The 21,858-nt window shown below is 43.6% G+C and overlaps 1 protein-coding gene across 1 annotated transcript in view; it reads right to left on the reverse strand.

Moving 5' to 3' along the window:
• GPC4 (glypican 4) overlaps window positions 1–21,858 on the reverse strand; it is a 109,438-nt gene that overhangs the window by 20,178 nt on the left and 67,402 nt on the right. Inside the window, exons 2-3 of the mRNA XM_042974912.1 lie at window positions 17,180–17,338; window positions 1,663–2,054 (exon numbers count right to left, since the gene is read on the reverse strand). Of these exons, the coding sequence (XP_042830846.1) occupies window positions 1,663–2,054; window positions 17,180–17,338 (551 nt within the window). The remainder of the gene's footprint in view (window positions 1–1,662; window positions 2,055–17,179; window positions 17,339–21,858) is intronic.

Consider the following 21,858-nt stretch of genomic DNA (forward strand, 5'->3'; position numbering starts at 1 on the left):
TTATGGCCTGGAGATGAGAGAGAACAAACAAAACTGAAATAACGAATGCAACCAATCAACGAATCCTCGTATCACCCAATCCTAGTACGAAATATCCCATAAGCATCTAATCTTTTACGGCACACAGTTCATCAGAATCTTCTCTTTGCTGGGTTAACGCAAGTTTCGTCTCTAACTAGGGTAACCATGAATCCCGGTCCGCTAGGGACAATCCTATTGCTTATTTCAAATTAGTGGCACATGTGGTCTGGGTAGGGCTGTGAATAAGCACCTCTCGGTTTCGACGATAAGCATCCTGGTTTGGGCGATAAATTGAATGGTCGCTTGAACTCCAGATGAACTGGTAGACAATCAGATTGATATTCCAGTTGTGTTGCTGTTCAGTTTTTATTCTGCCCTCTCCTTCAGTCCCCAAAACAACCAAATGGCCTAAGTAAAAGCTGCTGACCTTATGACTGCAATTTTTTTTAGCAAATGGACTACAATTTAGTTTTTTCCTTTGGAGGCCGGAATGTAATGGCACCAAGATCAGTCCTCCAGAAGGTAATGTGCCCCAGGTTATTCTGTTCCTTCACTGGTATTAAGTCATGGAAGGGTAGAGGTGGAAAGGCCTTCAAGTTTCGTCTTTTTTTCGGGGGAAGGGGGAGTAAAGGAGCCATAGAACCATTTCTCCCTCAAAATCTGACTCAATACTCGACTTGGCAAGGGAAAGCAAAGCTTCTCTGGTGCAGCCAGGAGGTGAAGTCCCCGTGTCTCTCTTCCTCTCCTCAAGGAGGCCCCTGAGACACCTTCTTAAGGGGCTTCAAAGAGCACAGTCCAATTCCTTCAATTTACAAATGAGGAAACTGTAATATATTCATTCTGTCTATTGGTACTCCTATAAACAAAGCCACAAGTCAAGAGCAGGTGGCCCACACTGATTGTCATAAAAAGCTCTGCCTTCTCAAGAGCATGGAGTACACCTTAAAACATAGAACAAGGAAACACGCAGTAATGGATGTTAAATACTGTTGCAGACTGCAACCGGCAGGCCCAAACCCAGTCACTCAAAGCAACTGAATATGGAACCTGTCTGCTTCTTCCTCTGGAGGGGAAGTAGAATAGGAGGCAAAAAGAGTATGGCGATATTAAACTCAGTTTGAAAATGAACGTTCCAAAGTGAACATACAATCTGCTTCTAAGAATAGCTACCAAGGAAACCACTGAAAAGAATGATGATGTTCCTCACAGCATTGGTTTCTAACTATACGGCGTACGCGGATCGGGCCAATGTGTGCGAGGGAAAAAGGCAAGAGAGAGAAGAGAGCAGAACAGAAGAAAACCGTTCTCGAGCCCGCGTATTTGTCTACCTCCCAAACTTCCTTTTAAAATGCAACAACACAGGGGCGCCCAGGTGGCTCAGCCGGCTAAGCATCAGACTCTCGATTTCGGCTTAGGTCATGATCTCAAGTTCGTGAGATCGAGCCCCACACAGGGCGCTGAGCTGACCGCGTGCAGCCTACTTGGGATATTCTCTCTCTCTCTCTGTGCCCCTCCTCTGCCCACGCTCTCTCTCTCAAAACAAATAAACATTAGATAGATAGATAGATAGATAGATAGATAGATAGATAGATAAAATGAAACAACACACACAAAAAAACACAGGCTGCAGCCAGTGCTTACCACGGACACTTTGCTCACTACGTCCCTCGCAACTGCCAAGCCCTGAGCAAAGGTACGGGCTGCTACAAACGCGCGGGTGACCTGCAGCTTCAGCTTCCGAGGGACATCTCCAAAGGGCTTCAGCTGCTCCGTGTACTTGCTCACACATTCCAGGTACTCGTCTGTAAAGTGGTACTGGGAGTTCACCAGGCGGAACATCCGCTCCAGAAGGCGAGCCCAGAAGTCACTTAGCATCTCTTCCAGGTTGACGCTTCCCGCCACATAGTAGCGCTTCAGCTCTCCGAAGAGATCTTGAAATAGCTCGGAATTCTGCATGTATAAGCGGCCATATGTCTTCACGAACATGTCATTGAGGGATTTCTCTGCATTTTCCAGCAGTTCTTTGAAGAATTCTAAAAACCAAACAAAAAAAAAAAAAGAAGAAGAAAAAGAAAGAAAGGGTTTTCAGTAACTGAATAACGGAGGGCTCTTCGGGTCCATTTGAAGACTGAAAAAAAAATCAGAGAATTAAACTGGAAAACATGCTCACATAGGTGGATTTCTTTCGGGGGGATGTGGCATTGCCGGTCGTTTGTCAACGAAAGGAAACCTAGGTCACAAGTCACAAAGTCTCAGGGGGAAAAAAAGAATATTTTAGACCAAGAACTTCTCGGAAGTCAATATAAAACACACACACAGCCAGGCATTTCTCTCATTCAGTCCCAAGGTAAAGAAAGAACCAGATAAAAATGGGTACATGAAGTCTAAAACATGAGATCTGCCAGAACTTTCTTACCATAAGACTCTAAACCAAAGCCAATGATGCCTCCGAATTGAAACCTAACACCAGTGGACAGGTATTTTCAAAACATGTTGTTTTACTTGGACACATTTTTTTTTCTTTTTCTCCTTACATCTACATGACATGTAAGAACACTACCCAGGAAATGCTAGCGGACAAGAAACATATGAAACACCCTACAAGCTAGCACTGAGATTTTCCGCAACTAAGTTCACAGGTGTTCCCTGGGACATTAGTACAAATTGGGGTATCCAAGCTGACCTTGGGTTCTTAAAGGATTCATATGGTAACATCATGAGATTCTTGGCGGGAAGTGGGGAGGAGAGAGAGGGAAATGTCTAACAGACTCAACCACAGATCTGGTATATTTATAGGACAACAGGGAAAACTAAAATAAATAAGAATTCCTGGTTATTTTGGATTTACTTTTTTGGCCTGAGTGTTAAAGATAGTAATCTCTTAAGTACACATGGCAAATTAGTTTCTCCTGAAGCTTTTCTTAGGCAGCTCAGAGAAGAGAAGAGCTAACGGTGCATCTGTATCAATAATTCTTCAAGAATCTATGGTTGGTATAAAAATAAACACTTCATGACATCAAGTTTATAAGCAGGAAATGTAATAAATACCGAAGCAAAATATAAGGACATCAATTAAGAAAGTGCCCCCAGGGGTGCCTGGGTGGCTCAGTTGGTTAAGCATCTGACTCTTGGTTTGGGTTCCGGTCATGCTCTCACAGTTTGTGAGTGCGGGCCCCACATCGGGCTCTGCTTGCTTGGGATATTCATTCATTCATTCATTCATTCATTCATTCATATTCTGTCTGTCTCTCTCTCTCTCTCTCTCTCTCTCTCCACCCCCGCCCCGTGCTCCTCCCTGCCTCCCTCCCTCCTTCCTTCCCTCCCTCTCTCTCTCCCTCTCCCTCTCTCTCTCTCTCTCTCTCTCTCTCTCTCTGTGTCAAAAATAAATAAATAAACTTAACCAAAAAAAGTGCCTCCGACCAAACATGGAGCAGCAAAGAAAATATGGTGCCTCTTTCAAAGCCAGAAGAACATTAACAATCTTATCAAAATGCAATAGGGTGACAAAGCCATTATCTTCTCATAATGGGAAAGCATAATGGCAGGCAAATCATAGGCTGAAAGCTGTTTTCAAATAGTTTCTCAAAACCTGTACTGGAAACACAGAAGCCTTTTGGAGGGGATGTGTGCCTTTGCTTACTTCCAAGAGATTCCATACCTATGTCCCTAACTCGTCACCATGCATAGTTGCTTGATGCTTGAGGCTGAAGTCCACAGTCTTCTGCATTCCAGCTTTACAAACTATGTGTGTTTTGTTTGTGGGGGTAGTTTTGTACAGAGAACGGCTCTTTCCTTTTCCTTTGGTTGAGTTTTTCTTTCTACTACCATTTATCTTGTATTTTCTGGGCTTTCTTCAAGGAGAGAAAGGAAAATGGATTCTCTCCGAAGAGGTTTAAAAAAAAAAAGGGGGGGGGGTTGGGAGGCCAAGTCAACTCCTCGCCTCCATTACAACTGCACAGTCTGGCATTTTTACCAACGTTCTCTCCCTGGAATTAGACCAGAAAGAATACAAGGAGATAGGGGAACTATATGAAAAGCATTATTCAAATCAGGTATCTGAGAGGCCTCTGATTCTCTCCAAAATCCTAAGTGATTCTCAAGTGTGGCCCCAAGACAGGCAAGCATCAACACCACATCACCAGGATACTTGTTGGAAATGCCAAGTTCTTGGGCCCCACCCTAAACCCACTGGATCCGAGGCCCTGGGGATGGAGCCCAACCATCTACAACTCTGCTTCCCCTAACATGTGAGAACCACTCACCTCTCAATAGGGATCAACACCAGCTCAGGGCTGTGCTAATATGAAGCATGTGGGTGAAGCGTTTTAATTAGAGGAAAAGGTCTTTCCAATGAATTGGGTTTTTAAAATTTTTTCTCTTGCATTCTCGGGTATGATTTATGATGTTTTCGGGGGGACAAATGTTCCTGTGTGGAAGTCTCTAGTAAGTGTGCAGAAGCAGGTAGCACTTTTCTAGAATTCAAAGCTGGGGGGTCTTGCGGTAAGAAGAGACCTTAGTACATGTCCGATGAGTTGCACACATAGCTCCCACATACTGGAAAAACAAAGCCTGGTCATTGAGATCAAAATGCAAGCCTTCGGTCAATCCAGTGCTATTAATATTTCACGATCCAAAAGAGAAGATTCCAAAGGTAACCACAGGACCTTCCTTAATATCGGATTTTTATTATAGTGCTCATAAAATTGGCACACGTCATTTAGCGTAGAAGTAGGATGTTGAAAATTATTTGACTTGTGCTTTGATGACTCACTTAATAAGTAACTCTGAATACTCGCATTTCTAGTGAATGGCATCCACAGGTTTTAAGGGTAGGGGCAGAGTGGCATTTCAAAGGTATTTTAATTTAAAACATCTATAAAATGTCAGAGTTCATTGTTTAGGCTTCAAAGGGCTCCAGGTCAATGAAATGCTCAGACACTAACCATTTTATGGACAAAAATAAAAGTCTTAGAGTTCGTCATTCAGATCAAAAACCTATGGGTTGGTGTAGCTCTGTATAACACAGCTTTGGAGTATAAGAGAAATGATCTAATTAAGAGGAGAACGGATTTCAAACCGGCATGCCCTCTGTCTAACACCATCATGGACCTTACTTTGTTTCCCATGACTCAAATCCGGTCTAGAAAGGGTGTGTGTGTGTGTGTGTGTGTGTGTGTGTGTGTGTGAAGTACATGCGCTGTGTGTTATGTTAATTTAAACTTTAAGAGATTAGCTTGGCGCTACATACATATTAAATTCTAATTCCTTTGATTGTTCAGAAAATTCATTTCCTTTCCTTCACACTTTAAAGACTCTTTAGTGTGGCTATATAAGTTGCAAATATAAAGATCGTTTGAGGGGGCTATATATAGAAATTCTATAAAACTGATATAACAAGTTAAAATCTGATAATTTAATCCCTCCTAATGGCTATGCAATTTGACAAGTATTTACTGAGTGGCTATTAGGGGCTCAAATCAAAGCACACTGTTTTACCATGCATTTTAACCTTCTTGCCGAATCAGACTCCGATCAGCATTTCCAGAAAGACAAATTTCCTTCATCCAATTCACCTTCACTATACCGCCAACCCTCCACACGTGGTTTTACGTGCCCCAGAGATTTTTAAAGCATCTATAAAATCCTTAATCCTTCGTTTCATATAGCAAGTTTTAAAATATTCGTCTCTTTCACCTATGGAAGTTAACAGAACAAAAGTGAAGGGATCCCAAGAACCCAAACTAATTTCTCTTTGGACTTCTCATGGTCCTGTTCGGTTGGACTATGTGGCCTATGCCATTTGCCTCGGACACCTTGCAAGGATGGCAGGCATAGTTTAAATTCTAAAATCCATACTAAGGGGCACCTGGGTGGCTCAGGCAGTTAAGTACCCAACTTTGGCTCGGGTCATGATCTCACGGTTCATGAGTTCAAGCCCTACATCATGCTCTCTGCTCTCAGAGCCTGCTTCGGATCCTCTGCTCTCTCTCTCTGCCCCTCCCCCCCCCAAATTAAAAAAAAAACATTAAAAAATAAATAAAACAAGATCCATACCAATTACTAGGCACCTGGGTGGGTCAGTCGGTTAGCATCTGAATCTTGATTTCAGGTCAGGTCACGATCTCACTGTTCGTGAGTTTGAGCCCCAGGTTGGGCTCTGTACTGACAGTGTGGAGCCTGATTGGGATTTTCTCTCTCCCTCCCTCTCTCTCTCTCTCTCTCTCTCTCTCTCTCTCTCTCTCCCCCCTTTCTGCCCCTCCCCCCTCTCAAATAAATAAGCATTAAAATCCATACCAATCAGGTACAATATCAAAGCATAATAATTTGCTCTAAGGAGAAAAAAAGAGAAAACGGGAGAAAAAGCTTTTACATCTGCTACTCCTATCAAACTAGCAGCTTTCGTAGGTTGTTATAGAATTCTTTCACATCCCCTCTCCCCCTTTCCTTCCTAGGACACTTCCTTCTACAATGAGGACTAGAACGTGAATTAGACATTCAGGTCCCGGTCCATTAGCCATCAACAGCAACCTCATAAATGGTTGTAACGTTCATCTCCACTTTTCCCCCATTATTCAGAAATCAGGATCAGGGTCAGAGCTTAACTGCTAAAGAAGAACCGCGTAGGCGTGAAGACACCTCGCAGTCATTCCTTCTTAATCATTGTGTCTGAAGCCAAGTGTAAGACACTTAGTGGCTCAGAGAGAACCAGCTAGAGCAGTGTAAACCAGAATTCCACAATGACCAGAAGCTTGGTTAACTGGCATTAGGTCTCCCCTGTGGCAACTGCTTGTTTTCATGAAAAATGCCGTGCAGGGAGTGTGTTTCAACTGATGCTACCAGTGGCTGAGAGACAGTCAGAGAGAAGACTGTGTATAAGCGTTGAAAATATGGTATCTGTGACCAGGGTTTATTTCTCCTTCAGCTTCCAGTTTGGAGGCTTAAGTGTTTACGTTCTAAGGACCAAGCTACTCCCAGGTCTCATGAAGGTGCACCTGACATGGGGGTGGAAATAAACACTGCGACATGCTATACATATCCAACCCGGCGTGACTCAGGGGGAAAAGCATGGGACCTCTCATTGATGAGCTGTGGAATGGACAGAGGAGCTAACCTCTCTGATCTTCTGCTGCCTCATCCATAACATGAGGCGGTCACTGCTCATCTCACATGGATGATGGCCAGCACGTAGGAGATGTTCAAGAAATGGACACTTTCTGTCAACTGTGCGGGGCTATTTTGTCACCTTTAGAGTGTCTTCCTGTCTACAATCACTTAAATCTTTCTTTTGAAGCTGGTTTTCATCTTTCCTGGCAGAGTCAAATAGTATCCAGCTCCGGGTACGTAAATGAAGCCAAAGCTGCTGGAGATGGATTAGGAAGACCCAAGGCCTTACACAACTGGGAACAATTTAGTCAAGGGAAATGCTTAACGGCTCTGGCTTCCAATGCCGTGAAACATCTCAGACATCTACGATGGTGGCAGCTGCCACTGAAACACAGCAAAGAGAGAAACCTCAACCCATCGAACAGGTTTTGTATTATATTAGGAGGGAGTATCACACACACCGCACGTAGATAAACACAGTTCAGGGCATTAGATTAAGCCAAGAACTGGGGAAAGGAAAATTAAGAAATAAGCGGCAGGTCGGTCCCCAAGCCTCCCCACGTATGTCTTTTGCACACCGCCTTCTTTTCCTGGAGTCTGCTCGGTACATTGAGCTGGGGGACTATAAGTATTTTCCAGCTCTAAAATGCGATTATCCTCAATGTCAGGAGTATCACTTTAACATGGGAAAAACTAGAATGGGAAGGCAACTTTTCCATATACGAGTTTCCTCCATAAATATCCTGTCTTTTAAAAGAACGAAAAAGAACATCATGTACAGCCACTTGTCTTGCATCAAATGAACATTCAAAATTCTTGAAACAGGTCAAAAGGCCCCCGCTTCTGCTGTTAAATGCCATTAGTTACTCCATTATAAACAATCGACTGGCCATTGATTAATGAGCTAGAAAACATTCTAGAACTAACCCATGACCTACAGAGACTGGAAGCCCTTTCTATTCAATCCGTTTGGCGTGGTGCTATAAATTACCACCTTGTATTTATATTATTATGAAGCTGCTTTTTACACAGATGGATTAATTTCCTCTTTACTGGAAAGACTGTATTTCACAGCCCTGGTATGGTGTGCAAACATTAAGTTACCACCTCGACGAAATTCCTGAGAAAAGAAGCCTGTGAGTGCTACAAATCATACCTTTCGCACTGTTAAGAAAACTCCGAGAGTTCTATTCACCCCCTCACCTGAGATCACGCATTAATAAAGAATGGTTAACATAAGCATCTATAAACGTCAGAGAAAACGGAAATTAAAAAAGCATCTTACGGACTGAAACCAAACTGAAACTTTGGTCTTTGACCATCTCCTCCTGTCTTGCGTTTTCAGTAGCCTCTGTATTTTAAGTTTTCAGCAGGGACTTTCCTCTATCCTGGCATAATCTTACACTCCAGAAGTGCCTGTGAGGGCATGGTGTACAAAAAGGACATATACATGGGGCACCTGGGTGGCTCACATCCAACTCTTGATTTTGGCTCAGGTCATGATCTCATGGTTTGTGAGTTCAAGCCCTGCATCAGGCTCTGCGCTGACAGCGCAGGGCCCGCTTGGGATTCTCCCTCCCTCCCTCCCTCCCTCTCTCTCTCTCTCCCCCCATCTCTGCTCCTCCCTTGCCGTCCTATCTCAAAATAAATAAACTTTAACCAAAGTTTTTTTAAATAAAAGGACATGTATTTGACTAACACTCATCAACCGGTGGCATCTCGATAGACCTCTCCTAGGTTGATGACAAGACAATTGCCAAGTGCAGCCCTTACTAGGGGCTGTGAACATATGAAAAGATGCTAGGGATCCTGCCAAAGTAGGTTGATCTTGTTAATTAATGCATTTCGAACGCTAAAGCTCCTTATGTTGATCTCTCATGGCCCCTGTCTCATGCTACTGTAGCCAGAGACATGGGACAAATACTGTAAGGCCCCTTGTACTGGACCTCGTCCCATCCATACTAAGGGTCTACCCAACACTAGCCAGTTTCCTTTAACACCCATCTTTCTGCTCATTCAAGTGCCCAGAGAAGGCAGAGGGGATGCTGAAGCTACCCCAGGAGGGTAACTTCCATATACTAACCTCTATGTGGATCTACTGTATGGCCTCATATACAAACCTCATCATACAGTCTAGGTGCTCATGACCTAATATCAAGAGAAAAGTCAGGACAAAACGCAGCATAATCAGTTATGATGCCAATTTGCCTCTACCTGCACAAAACACGATGAGGTAGGGCCAACGTTGACTAGACACAATGAGTGTTAGGGACCTGGGGTAATTTTTTTCAACAGACACTGCTCAATTTTGAGCACCCAAATCATTCAGTGACATTTTATAGCCAGAAAAATACTATACCTTCTTGTATCCAAACATTACTTTATTTCCCTTTATTCTATTCATTTAACTTAATTGCTGGAAGTTTCCATGCATTTTTCTGCGGTCTACAAATGGTCTACAGTGAGCACTGATACTTCAGGAGAAAAAAAAAACATTTTCTTCAAACACCACCAAAGCACTTCTTGTATTTTTCATAAAAATAATTTTTTTTTCCTATCAAGTATCCCTTTCAAATTATTGCAATTTGAAAGGTATGGAGAGGTATGAAAAAAATATAAATAAATTGCCCACAATCCCACCACTAAAAGAGAGCAACAATGGTTTATCAAATTACCTCTTTTTCCCCATGAAGATATGCATCACATGCTTGAGATCATACCGTATTTGTACCCTGTTCTCAGGTAACACCGTATGGTTAACGTTTCCTATGTGATTAAAGATTCTTCAGAAACATCACCTGTGGGGCACCTGGGTGGCTCAGTCGGTTAAGCATCCACCTTTGGCTCCGGTAATGATCATGCAGTTCATGAGTTCAAGCCCCACATCCGGCTCTGTGCTCATGGCTCAGAGCCTGGAGCCTGCTTTGCATTCGGTTGTCGCTGTCTCTCTCTGCCCACCCCCCCCACTCACGCTCGCATGTGCTCTCTTTCTCTCAAAAATAAATATTAAAATTTTTTGTAAAAAAAGAAACATCGCTTTGTAACAACTGCGTATACATGACACCGTACGGACAGGTCACAATCGTTATGGGACACTTAGACCGATTTCCTGTTTTTCATTATTATAGGTAATGCTGTGATGAACGCCCTTGTACATCAATCTGCGCGCAGACCTTTCTGTCCCTGAGATAAATACCTACACGTGGAATTAGTAAATCAAAGGCTGGGAATGCATTCGAAACTTCTGACAGACTGACCTCCAGAAAAGGTGTGCCCACGTGGCACTCCACCTGAGTCACATGTCTGAGTCATATTTATTCCGGGAGTTTCGATGGCTTTGCTAGTTCTTTCAAGCGAAGGGGGGACGGAGACGGGAAGGGACAATAAACAAGAAAGGCCTGACGGGCTTGAGAATTCTCCCAGTCAATCAGTTGGGAGTCAGTGCTAGATCAAATACGCCCCTTTCTTTGCCCGGACAGACAGCCGCCCGCAAGAGGGTGGGCAGAGAGGAACAACAGCGTTCTAAACTCCCAGGCTCAGAGTGCAATGAACCAACAAAGTAGATAAAAGCAGTTCAGCTGAAGCTCTTCCATTTATTTACTTGCCTCCAAACAGATCAGCTGCTTCTTGCTGCTGCCGTGACTTCTAAAGAAGTCAAAGCTAACAGCAGAGGCCCCCCGGCGAAAGCGCCCGGGGCGGAGGGATCCTTGGAAGCTGCACAAGTATTTGCAACCCGCCCAGAGCGCCAATGCTCCGGCCACAATTGGTCACACTTCAGATAACAACTCAAAAGGCAGAAAACCTTTGTCAATACAGAAATGTGTGTGTTTTGTCTGAGCTCTTGATTTGATTACAGTAAGGCTGGCAGTGGCTCTTTTTCATCAAGTTTCACAGAGAGATTATAAAAGAGTTAGCAAAAATGCCGGGCATTTTAGTCTCCTTCGCATGGAAGGAAAAGAAGATAGAATCGTAAAGGAAAGGGGAGTGGGGCTTCCCAAGGAAATCAAAGACCATTACTATTATGAGCTGGAAAAGAGCGCTACATTTGCAGGATGGCCAGAAGGCCTCGGGTCTTTCTCTGTAGTTTTGTGGCTGTGAAATGTTGTCCACTGCACTGTGGCAGAAGTTTGAAAAGGCAACACATTTCTTAAAAAGGCCTTAACGGATGAAATCTGAGGTGAGGATGAAAAGGCGACCCTAGGTTGTATGTACGTTAGACATTTCTTTGACACATTTATTTTGAGGATATTTAAGACTTTAAACAAACGTTACTATTTATTTGAGAGGGAGAGAGAGACAGAGAACGTGGGGGAGGGGCCAAGACAGAGGGAGACACAGCCTCCGAACCAGGCTCCAGGCTCTGAGCTGTCAGCACAGAACCCGATGCGGGGCTTGAAGCCACGGACAGCGAGACCATGACCTGAGCTGAAGTCGGAGGCTCAACCAACTGAGCCACCCAGGTGCCCAAGACTTTTTTTTTTTTTTTTAACCTAAAAACCTCCCAGGGGGCCTTTGGTTAAAGTCAATATGGATGTGCAAAGGAAAATAATAAAACCATGCAGCTGAAAAAATAAAGTCAGAGGTCATGGCAATTCCGGAAATTTCAGTTTGGCTAATGGCCATGAAGCTGGGTTGGACGTATCTGCCTTTTAAGGTGAGCGGCCGGCTTCCTCCCACCGAGGTCACCGCTTTCGTGGGCATGTGCATTCTAATGCCATCAACTCCCTGCACCTCCATGCTGGTTATCCGACTGGCCTAATGAAGTGGATGGCCAGTATGAAGTCTGGGAAATTTCCAGTCAGTGATTAAAACACAGATTTGGCTAAATCTGCAGAGTGCGACACGTCCTGCCTTTGTGAAATGATAGAAAACAAGGGGGCGTGAGGGCTTAAGGAAAGGGTGGCCACTTTGATTTGCACTTGGCCCATGCAGATAGATGGGACAGACAATTATTTCTTTTATGTGCGTTTTAAGCTAATTCAGAAAATTTCTACTATTATTCGAGTTAACAAGCTTCAGGCTCAAGGGAGGGTTTTCAAAGACCTGCGGAGAGTAGTGGAGTTAAGAAATCATAGCGGGAAAATAGAGGGTACCAGACAGGCGGCTAATTAACATCTTGTAAGACCTTTCACTAAAGCAGCTGGTCTAGTCACATGTTTAGAAGATGCACAGAATTTTTAGAATTGAAAGGGTCTTTAGAGAGCATCCAGCTCAACCCCCTCATTTTATGGATGGGAAAACTGAGACCCAGCAAATGTCAGAACCAGGCTGACAATTCAGTGTGCTGTCTCCCAAAGTGTACTCCATTTGCTCCCTAAAATGATGAATCAACAGAGTTTTCGCGATGGGCTAGCATCAGACAACCTATCTCCTTAAGATTTCTTCAACATGCAAACCAAACCGTTTGATTCGGGAAGTTAGGCAAAAATACACTCGCATACTTGTTAACATCAGTTTTACTACGTGATTCAGAGATATACTGAACACGGCAGCTCTAATCTTCTTAATCTATTTGGGTTGTTTGAACCATGCTTCTTTTAAAAACAACTAGTCTCTCACAAAACGCGACATTTTGGGGTGGGCCTTTATGTTGTGGTCCCAAAACACGGATTACGCCCCACTCCTATTATTTCTATTCCTCTGCCTGGCAATTCTTTCAAAGCCCCCTGAACTGCGCATGTGATTAGCATATTCATGAGACAACCGATTCAGCTATGTTAATTAGCAGTTCTCCTTAAAAAAAAAAAAAAAAGAAAAAGAAAAAAAATCCCAGAACTCGCCAAGAGGGGGAGCAGCCAGCTCTGTCACTATCGCTTCCCGGCTCTGGGTGTCTGGATTTCTGGCACCAAACATCATAAGTTAAAGAGTGGACAGGGAAGATTACAGTGTGGAAAAATAAAGAGGTGGGACCTTAGACTCAGATGTGCAGGTTTAAAATGTGAGAAACCCGAGAATTCTGTGGGGGAGATGTGCTGCCTGAACGTGTACCTCTGTACCTCACTCGAGCCTGAGAACACATACCTGCACACAGTTGACAACTTAAAATAGGATTTACAGGGGGGCCTGGGTGGCTCGGTCTGTTAAGCGACCGACTCTTGATTTTGGCTCAGGTCATGTCACGGTCCTTGGGATCGAGCCCCATGTTGGGCTGTGCACTGACAGCGTGGTGCCTGCTTCAGATTTTCTCTCTCTCTCTCTCTCTCTCTCTCTCTCTCACACACACACACACACACACACACTAAATTCTCTAAACTCTAAAAAATGAATTTACAGACTGTATAATCTCTTCAGATGGGCAAACAACAGAAAACTAAACGTGTAGAACAAAAAAAAAAAAGCCTTTAGGGATGAGGGAACTGGCTTCGAAACACCACATTTGGCACCTGAACTCCGGAGCTTCTCAAGGCGGAATGATGGAAACTTGGGATAATGGGACGGTCTCTGGTTAATGAAGGCTAATCCCCTAAAAAGCCTACAAATCTTGTTTTTGTTGAAAAGTTTATAACAAGCAATTGTTCCTGTCTTAGAAAGAAGTGGGTATCTCATAAACAAGACTAAAGGTTTTAAGTTGCCTGTGCTCGGGGTCACCACTTTAATTTTTTTTATGTTTGTTTATTTTTCAGAGACAGAGGGAGAGAGAGAGCGGGGCAGGGGCAGAGAGAGAGAGAGAGGGAGGGAGGCACAGAATCCGAAGCAGGCTCCAGGCTCTGAGCGGTCAGCACAGGGCCCGATGTGGGGCTCGAACTCCTGAACCACAAGATCATGGCCTGAGCCGAAGTCGGACACTTAACCAACTGAGCCACCCAGGCGCCCCTAAATTTATACCATAAGCTTGGAAATAGCAAAAGATGCTCCTTTGAAGTTGCTTGACCTTGTACGTTCCCATGTGTCCCTTTCCTATTTCCTCAGGACTCACCCTCAGCCTTCTTTATACCACCTTGCAGCCCCATCATGGTTCTCCAGCTGCCATCCTGCTGCTCGGTCCAACCTTCTCTCTTCCATTCACCCCAAGAACCTCGGGCTTGTCCTTTACAACGGCGTGGACAACTCTTTGAGCAAAGCACCCTGCCCTAGGATTTCTGAGCATCAAGACAACCTCTATACGATTTTACTCACCATCATCTTTAGGCCTGAGGAGTGTTAGCAGTTCCTAACGGCCATCCTTAAAAATCAGTCAACAAACACAGCACACCCACGTGAGGCTTACGGTTTCTTGGATAGCAGTGAACTGACGTTTTACCATAAAAAAGCATTTCATTATCTCAGAAAACCCAAATTAGAGGAAATAGGCAACATATCCCAGACCTGTTCTGATCGCCAGACCAAACACATTTCAACTACTATTCCCTCAAAAGAAATTTACTCTGTTCTCACTACCTTTATTGTCTATGCCATAGTTGAAGTTAGAAGAAACAAACTAGAGTTTCATAATCATTTTCATGACCAGTTTTGAAACTGATACAGTATTATTAAAACATTTATTGAATGTGAAACCTGGTAGGGAAGGGCAAGAGAAACGTTTCTCTGTAATTTTTTTTAATGTTTTTATTTATTTTTGAGACAGAGAGAGACAGAGCATGAGCAGGGGAGGGGCAGAGAGAGAGGGAGACACAGACTCTGAAGCAGGCTCCAGTCTCTGAGCTGTCGGCACAGAGCCCGACGCGGGGCTCTCGAACTCACAGACTGTGAGATCGCGACCCGAGCTGAAGTCGGACACTTAACCGACTGAGCCACCCAGGCGCCCCTGTTTTCTTCTCTGTAATTTTTGAAAAAACTTCTATTAACACTTACTGGTGGTGTTTCTCTGTGTGGCTTCTTCAAAACTACACGTTGGAATCATATGAGTAATGCCACAAAACCATGAGGAGCGAGAAGGGGAAAGAATAGCTAAACCAGCAGGCCTGGAGGCGAGAGAGGTCACTAACGTCTGTGGCCTCATACCAGGAAGAGACAGGTCTAACAGGAAATGGGGCAACTTGGAGGTGGCAGAACTTGAAAACCGCTTTATCTCCAACTCCATCATGCTGCCAACAGGTTAGTCGTTTGTAAAGAGCAGGACTTTTTCCTTCTAAATGACATGATAAAACCCCAAGGGGTCATTTTTTTTTGGTATCAGCAGCTCAAGTTTTCAAAGATGGCTATCTGATTATCTTTCTAGGTATTGTCCTCAACGTTAAAGAAAATGCTTGGGTTACTGTGCTGAATGAGAAATGCCATAGTCAAGCAAATACCAGTCTTTCTAATAATTATAATAATAATTTATATAAAAATAAATATAATAATTATAATTAATATAATATAAATAATTTGTATAATAATAATAATAATAATAATAATTAGACCACCAATATAGACAGAGGTGGTCTAATGATGTCTTTTGATATCAACACCCATCTCTGCGTGGTATTAGCATGTTGTTAAGTACTCTTTATAGTTACAACATGTGCGGTGAGTGGGGTACTGACTAATACACAGGAAAGAGATATAAAAACATTTGTATCCAGGGGCACCTGGGTGGCTCAGTCAGTTAAGCGTCCGACTTCGGCTCAGGTCATGATCTCACGGTTTGTGAGTTCGAGCCCCGCGTCGGGCTCTGTGCTGACAGCTCGGAGCCCGGAGCCTGCTTTGGATCCCGTGTCTCCTTCGCTCCCTGCCCCTCCCTAACTTGTGCTCTCTCTCTCAAAAAATAAACAAATGTAAAAAAAAAATTAAAAAAGAAAACATTTCTATCCATCCAGGAAAAAGGAGGACATAAAATTAAGACTGAACCCAATTTTGCACAGCAACTGTTGGTAAAATGGGTACGAAAAATGGTATGCTATGTAGGGAAAACTTCAGTTCAACTACGTTACAAATTAAATATGCTCTCATGGTCTAGCCTGAGAACCCAACACTTATTAAATCCGTTATAAGTTTCAAATAACAAATCTCGAAGCCAACATTTGAAATACAACCTGTTCTTTAGCTAGGGACTGCCTTATCAGCTATATAAATCTAATTTCATCCAACTTCTCACCATGGTAACAAGCCCTTTGCAGAAATACTCAAAGACATTTCACATCTCGAAAATTTGCCTTGTACTTCTTCACCACACATAATGTCAAGAAAAGCACGCTTCAAAGGTACTATGTAATTAGAATGGCCTTTAAAACAGGCACAAAGACAACCATTCCTATGAAACTTAAACCTACTTCATAATAATCTTCAGACTGTGTACAGAGCACCAGAGAAAAGAATCCTGAGGGGTTTGGGATCCCACACTCCCTGGGTTTTAAAGTCTGTTATCGGTAGCGTTGCCTCCGATGTGATCGAAGCGTCTCTCATTTGGACCCTATTGGCTAGTTGTTCACTATTAAAAGAAAGTGCGCCTATGAGTTTATGTTTGGCACAGGGGACCGAAATGGGTTTGGTCATGACTTTACGTGGACAGACCACACCAAAGTGCCAGCTGAGAGATGAGGCCCAGCTTAACAGCAATTATAAATATAGTAGCTACTTCTGGGTCATCGCTGCATGGAAACCCAAGAGCTGAGTTTTAATCCTATCTGTGTACCACAGGGCTTCTAGGAATTCTAGTGGTCTCGGAGGAATCCAGTTTGAAATCTAATTGGAAATCCAGCATCTGCAGAATCTCTCTGGTTATGGTAAGTTTTCAGACGCCTGCTTTTTATTAGGGAGGTTTTTTTGTTTTTTTTTTTTTTTTTTAAAGTAACTTGCGTCAACGACGCTATTTTGCGCTCACCCAAGAAAATAAATGAAAGCCTTTCAATTAAACTACGCTAATCTCTTTTTTTGTCTCCTTGTGACCATATTTCCATAATGCCTACCATACCGATTCTAGAGCATCCAGAAGGGCGCTAGCAATGACACTGGAGGACTAACTCGCCCCTAGGATCCAACAAGGAGAGTGTCTTCGGAGAAGGCAGGGGAGCTCTGAAAAAGCAATTGGACAAACTGAACTGTCACCTCGAAAATGTGACTCGAATAAAAGGGAAAGACCAATCCAAGAGCAAAGCACGTCGATGCTTACTTGGACCAGACTTCCAAAACCTACCATCAAACTTCTTGTAACGGGAAGCAAAGATGGCTTGCAAACGATCGCACTGTTCGCTGACCACACTTTTGAAATCATCTTTACTTTGCAGGCTGTATTTCTCCTCCATCTCCTGAGAGCAGCAGGTATAACCCTGAGGACAGATCTTCAAATGATCACCTGGAAGATAAAACGGAAGACAATCAAGCTCCATCATCATTCATCAAGGCCAAGAGGGAGGAGTTTGGCTCAAGTGCACACTCTCTGCTTCGTTTCCACCTGTGAGGTTCCTGCAAAGGCCTAGGCATCACGTGTATCTGAAAAGTTTTACTAAACTAAAAACATAGCGGGGGGGGGGGGGGCGGGGGCTGGCTGGCTCAATGGGTAGAGCACGCGACTCTTGATCTCAGGGTTGAGTTCAAGCCCCACGTTGGGGGTAGAGTTTACTTAAAGAAAAAAAAAAAAAAACTAAAAACATCCGTTCTGTTATGGGAAAGCGAAAATAATAAAGCCACCTACAAAAGACAAAAACTTTTGATTCAGGAACATTGCTACACTACAGGAAAATCGGTGCTGCCAATAAACATTATCGTTCAATATCAACCAAAGTCTTTTTTTTATATATATATAAACTATTCAAGATTCTATGAGGCATAAGTTTTTCTAGCTTTTCTGAGTTTACATTCCAAGAGGGGGTACCTTAAGGAAGAATGATTTCTAAAATACATGACAGCCGAAAACTGAGCAAATACACCAGCGGTAGTTATACTGAGGAGAAGCAAAGGGATAAGTGGATTTCAAGGGGTTGTCGACCAAGAGGAAATAATGCGAGTTCACACTGGATAATTTCAGGCTATGATAAGTCACAAAGGGTAATGGCAGGTGATCTTCAAACTTCAGGTTTTCTTGTCCGGCACCCTCTATGCAGTTGTTAGACACTGTGTGACCTTATGATACTGGGATGTGTAGCCACTCATCCCAATATAGACTAATGGCATCTGATAAATATAATCTTTATGTAGTGATATAGCCCTGAGAGTCAAGAGAAATGTCAAAGACGCCATCACTCCACAGCAGCTCAGACACACAGAGTATCTCCCTCCCCTATACCAACTAGGTTCTGCTTGTGGTTCGGACTGGACGGTGTGGAGGGCTTTTTTTTTATGTTTATTTATTTTATGAGAGAGGGAGAGAGCACACGCGCAGGCGAGGAGCAGAGAGAGATGGGGAGCGAGAGAATCCCAAGCAGGCTCTGCATCATCAGCGTGGAGCCCGAGGTAGGGACCGTTGTTAACTCTGAGATCACGACCTCAGTCAAAAATCAAGAGTTGGACACTTAACTGAATGAGCCACCCAGGTACCCCGGAGGGCTTTTTTTTTTTTTAAATAGACCCCAGAGTTCACCCACACCTTGTTCCTTCGGCCACAGAACAAAAATGTGCTTTGCAGAGACCATAGCTCTTCCTCCTAATGACCAAGAGATGCGGTGTCATTGAAAACTAAACCCAAACAGGTACCACCCCTGGAGTTGCTCCACAAATCGGTGTGACCGAATTTTTACAGAGGTTTACAAGGATTCACTGCCACTGTTCCTTCTGCTATTGCTGTCCATGTTCCATGTAAGATGAGGGGTCTGGGAAAAAAATCAAGATCTCAGGAACTCAGGAACTGAGTATATTGAAGACACGCGCACTTGTCAATGGTAAGTGTGTACAATAAATAAAGGGCCGTAGAATGATGAGCAGATCAAACAAGCAACGGGAAATGAACCGGACCGTGCGCTGGCCATTGCTGCTTCTTGGCTGCGTGTGCTTAGAAGTTAAGTCTTCACCTAAGACAGATGCCAATGTGGCCTCGGGGAGGTGGGGGATTTCAGATAAAATGGAGTTAAGGAACTTAATTTGACTAAACTAGGACTGTCAACTGCACGTATGCAAACAATTACATGATCATATATATTCCTGATCATTCTTCCTTCCTGGCAATTAACAAGCAGGGAGAATGTTACTGCCACACAAAAAGGGGTGTGCGGTATTAAAAGACTATTTAATAGAGAAGGCGGAAGGGAAACAATCTTCAAACAGCTTCCTCATCCAGAGACTGCTAAAAGTTCCTTTTGGCATTTTTGAAACCCTTGGTCAACAGATAAATCTAACAAAAAATGTGTGTGTTGTGGGGGTGGGGGGGTTGTGTATAAGAGTTTAGAAGCTTAGATCTCATTAGTCGAAGAAGAAGGTTGCTAAGGCTCAGTTTTCTGCAAACACCTTTGTTACAACCAAAAACAAAACTCCCTCTTTGCTGGCTTAACAAGTTCACAGCAGGCCTTTGGTGCTGAGACACATAATTAACAGAGAGATACCCAGTGGTCTCCAGGTTTCAGGGTTGAGGATTTCCCCCCAATATAGTCCCAACGTGTGAAATAATATGAAGAACCCCAACTAGTACAGTACTTGCTGTGGTTGCATTAAATAATCCATCACACTTACACCCCACATAGAAAATTAATTGGAATGCTCAGAATGAGAACTTAAGACACGCAGGGCTATATAAATGAATTATAATAAGGGAGCAGCTACTCTTTAAGACTGTCACAGGCTAAAATTCATCACACGCTGGTTTTCGAATGCATGCAAAGAGTCCATTGGTGTATGCACTGCATTTCCAAGGCAAAACAATTCATGAGTTTGGAAAACAATCTATGTTCACCGGATCTTAACAGGGTTCACATATATAATAAACAAAGGGGCCACTTATTGGAGGCTATCAAAATAAGCTTCTAAGTCCAAGGAAAACTACTCCTTTTTCCCAGCCCCAATGCAAGCAGGCAGGCAAACACACACACACACACACACACCCGAAGCCGGAAAATTCAAAGAGACAGCAGGAAAGAATAATTTTCTACATTTAGGAAGGTGCTAGACATTGAGGGGTTTCAACTGACCCACAGGAATTTTGCATCGAGGAGACACCTTTCAAAAACGGGTAACAGCAATGAAAGTTACCAGCAACCTAAAAGGCCCAGAGTGGCCCATGTACTCTGCCCATTTCACAGCCACCAGGGGCCCTCAGCAGGACTTTACGGAGACCTGTCTACAACAGAACACTGGAATACATATTTGTTCCGGCAATACCTAATAAGGAGTCCACTTTCATTTTAGAGAGGTCTTTCCAGGAAGACTTGGTCTAACAGTAAAAGGCTTGCCTTGTGTCAAGGATGACAACAGGATGGATACTTGGCTAATGCTCCTGCTGGCAAAGTGGTCTTGCCCTCTGTTGCAAAGCAGCCCCTCCAACAGGCCGCTTATTCTGTCGGCATTTCTAAACAGCATTGCTTGAAAATGTAACGTGACGTTCTCGCCCAAAAGCCCTGCCTGAGACACACGCAGTCCAACCCATACCTGGTGAATTAAATCCCAAGCTCAGCGCCATGACCAGTTCCTGCTGATGAGAAGTACGAGGAGGAAAAGGTGGGGGCAGTCTGGGTGCATTTGAAAACGGAATCAGAGCTCGACATTCTGGTCAGAACTTGACCGATGCATTTGATTTTTAAAACCTGCATACTTCTGGGGGCGCCTGGTCAGCTTAGTCGGGAAGAGCATGCGACTCTTGATCTCTGGGTCCTCAGTCTGGGCCCCATGTTGGGCGGGGAGATTGCTTAAATAAATACTTAAAAAAAAAAAAGTGCATATTTCTACTTTAAGTGCCCAAAATGGTTCCTATTAAAAACCAGAGCACACGTATTATTTCAGAGACGTTGTTTGTCTGAGACATTCCTAAAATGCTGTGTCTGGATGAGAAACGCCTTTTCTTTCTGGAGATCTCCTTTCTAAACCTGGTGATCCCTTTCTCATTTAAGAAAGACGGAGCAACGCTCTCCTTGGGCTGAGAGAGCTGAGCACAGGGACAACAGGATCCAGTATGGGGCGGGCAGGCAGACAGCCACTGCAGGGAGGGGGAAGTGCTGAGCACGTGCCTTTTTTTCAAAGGGCCCTGGGTATTTCTGATACATACAATTCCATAAGAATTTTTACTTGAGGGGCTCCTGAGTGGCCCAGTCGGTTCAACATCTGATTTCGGCTCAGGTCATGATCTTGCAGTTTGTGAGTTCGAGTCCTATCAGTGCAGAGCCTGCTTTGGATCCTCTGTCTCCCTCCTCTCTGCCCCTCCCCAGCTCATGCTCTCTCATGCTCTCTCGCGCTCTCTCTCTCTCTCTCTGAAAAAGGGATGAACATCTTAAAAAAAAGAATACATTAAAAAAAGAATTATTACGTGAAAGGCTTAAGCAGTAGAACTACAGATGAGCTATGAATAGCTGTGAACCAGTTAATTGTAGTTTCCTCTCTTTCCCTAACTCAGCTTCCTCCGTCCATGACCCTTGCTGCAGGTAGGGTTTTCTCCATGTATCTCTTCTGGTCCCTTAAAACTCCCCTGGCGGCTTTCGCTCCTTTCCTCTCCCCATACTGTTCTTTGTTGCTCTACCCCGTATCTTCTGACTGCTCAGAATATGAACCTGAAGAGGGTTTTTGTTATATTTGTTGTACTTGTTTCGTTTTCCCTGTTCTTCATTTAAAAAGCAGGTGAGTTGAATGCTTTATGCTTTTCTAAGGAAGCACCTAAATTAAGTTGCTTTTTGTACACGGCCCTTGATTAGCTTTTTTCTTTGTGGGTCAGTGGCCTTCTAAAGAAAACAGGTCCCCTAG

The sequence above is a fragment of the Panthera tigris genome, chromosome X (assembly GCF_018350195.1).
Source record: "Panthera tigris isolate Pti1 chromosome X, P.tigris_Pti1_mat1.1, whole genome shotgun sequence".
Lineage (NCBI taxonomy): Eukaryota > Metazoa > Chordata > Mammalia > Carnivora > Felidae > Panthera > Panthera tigris.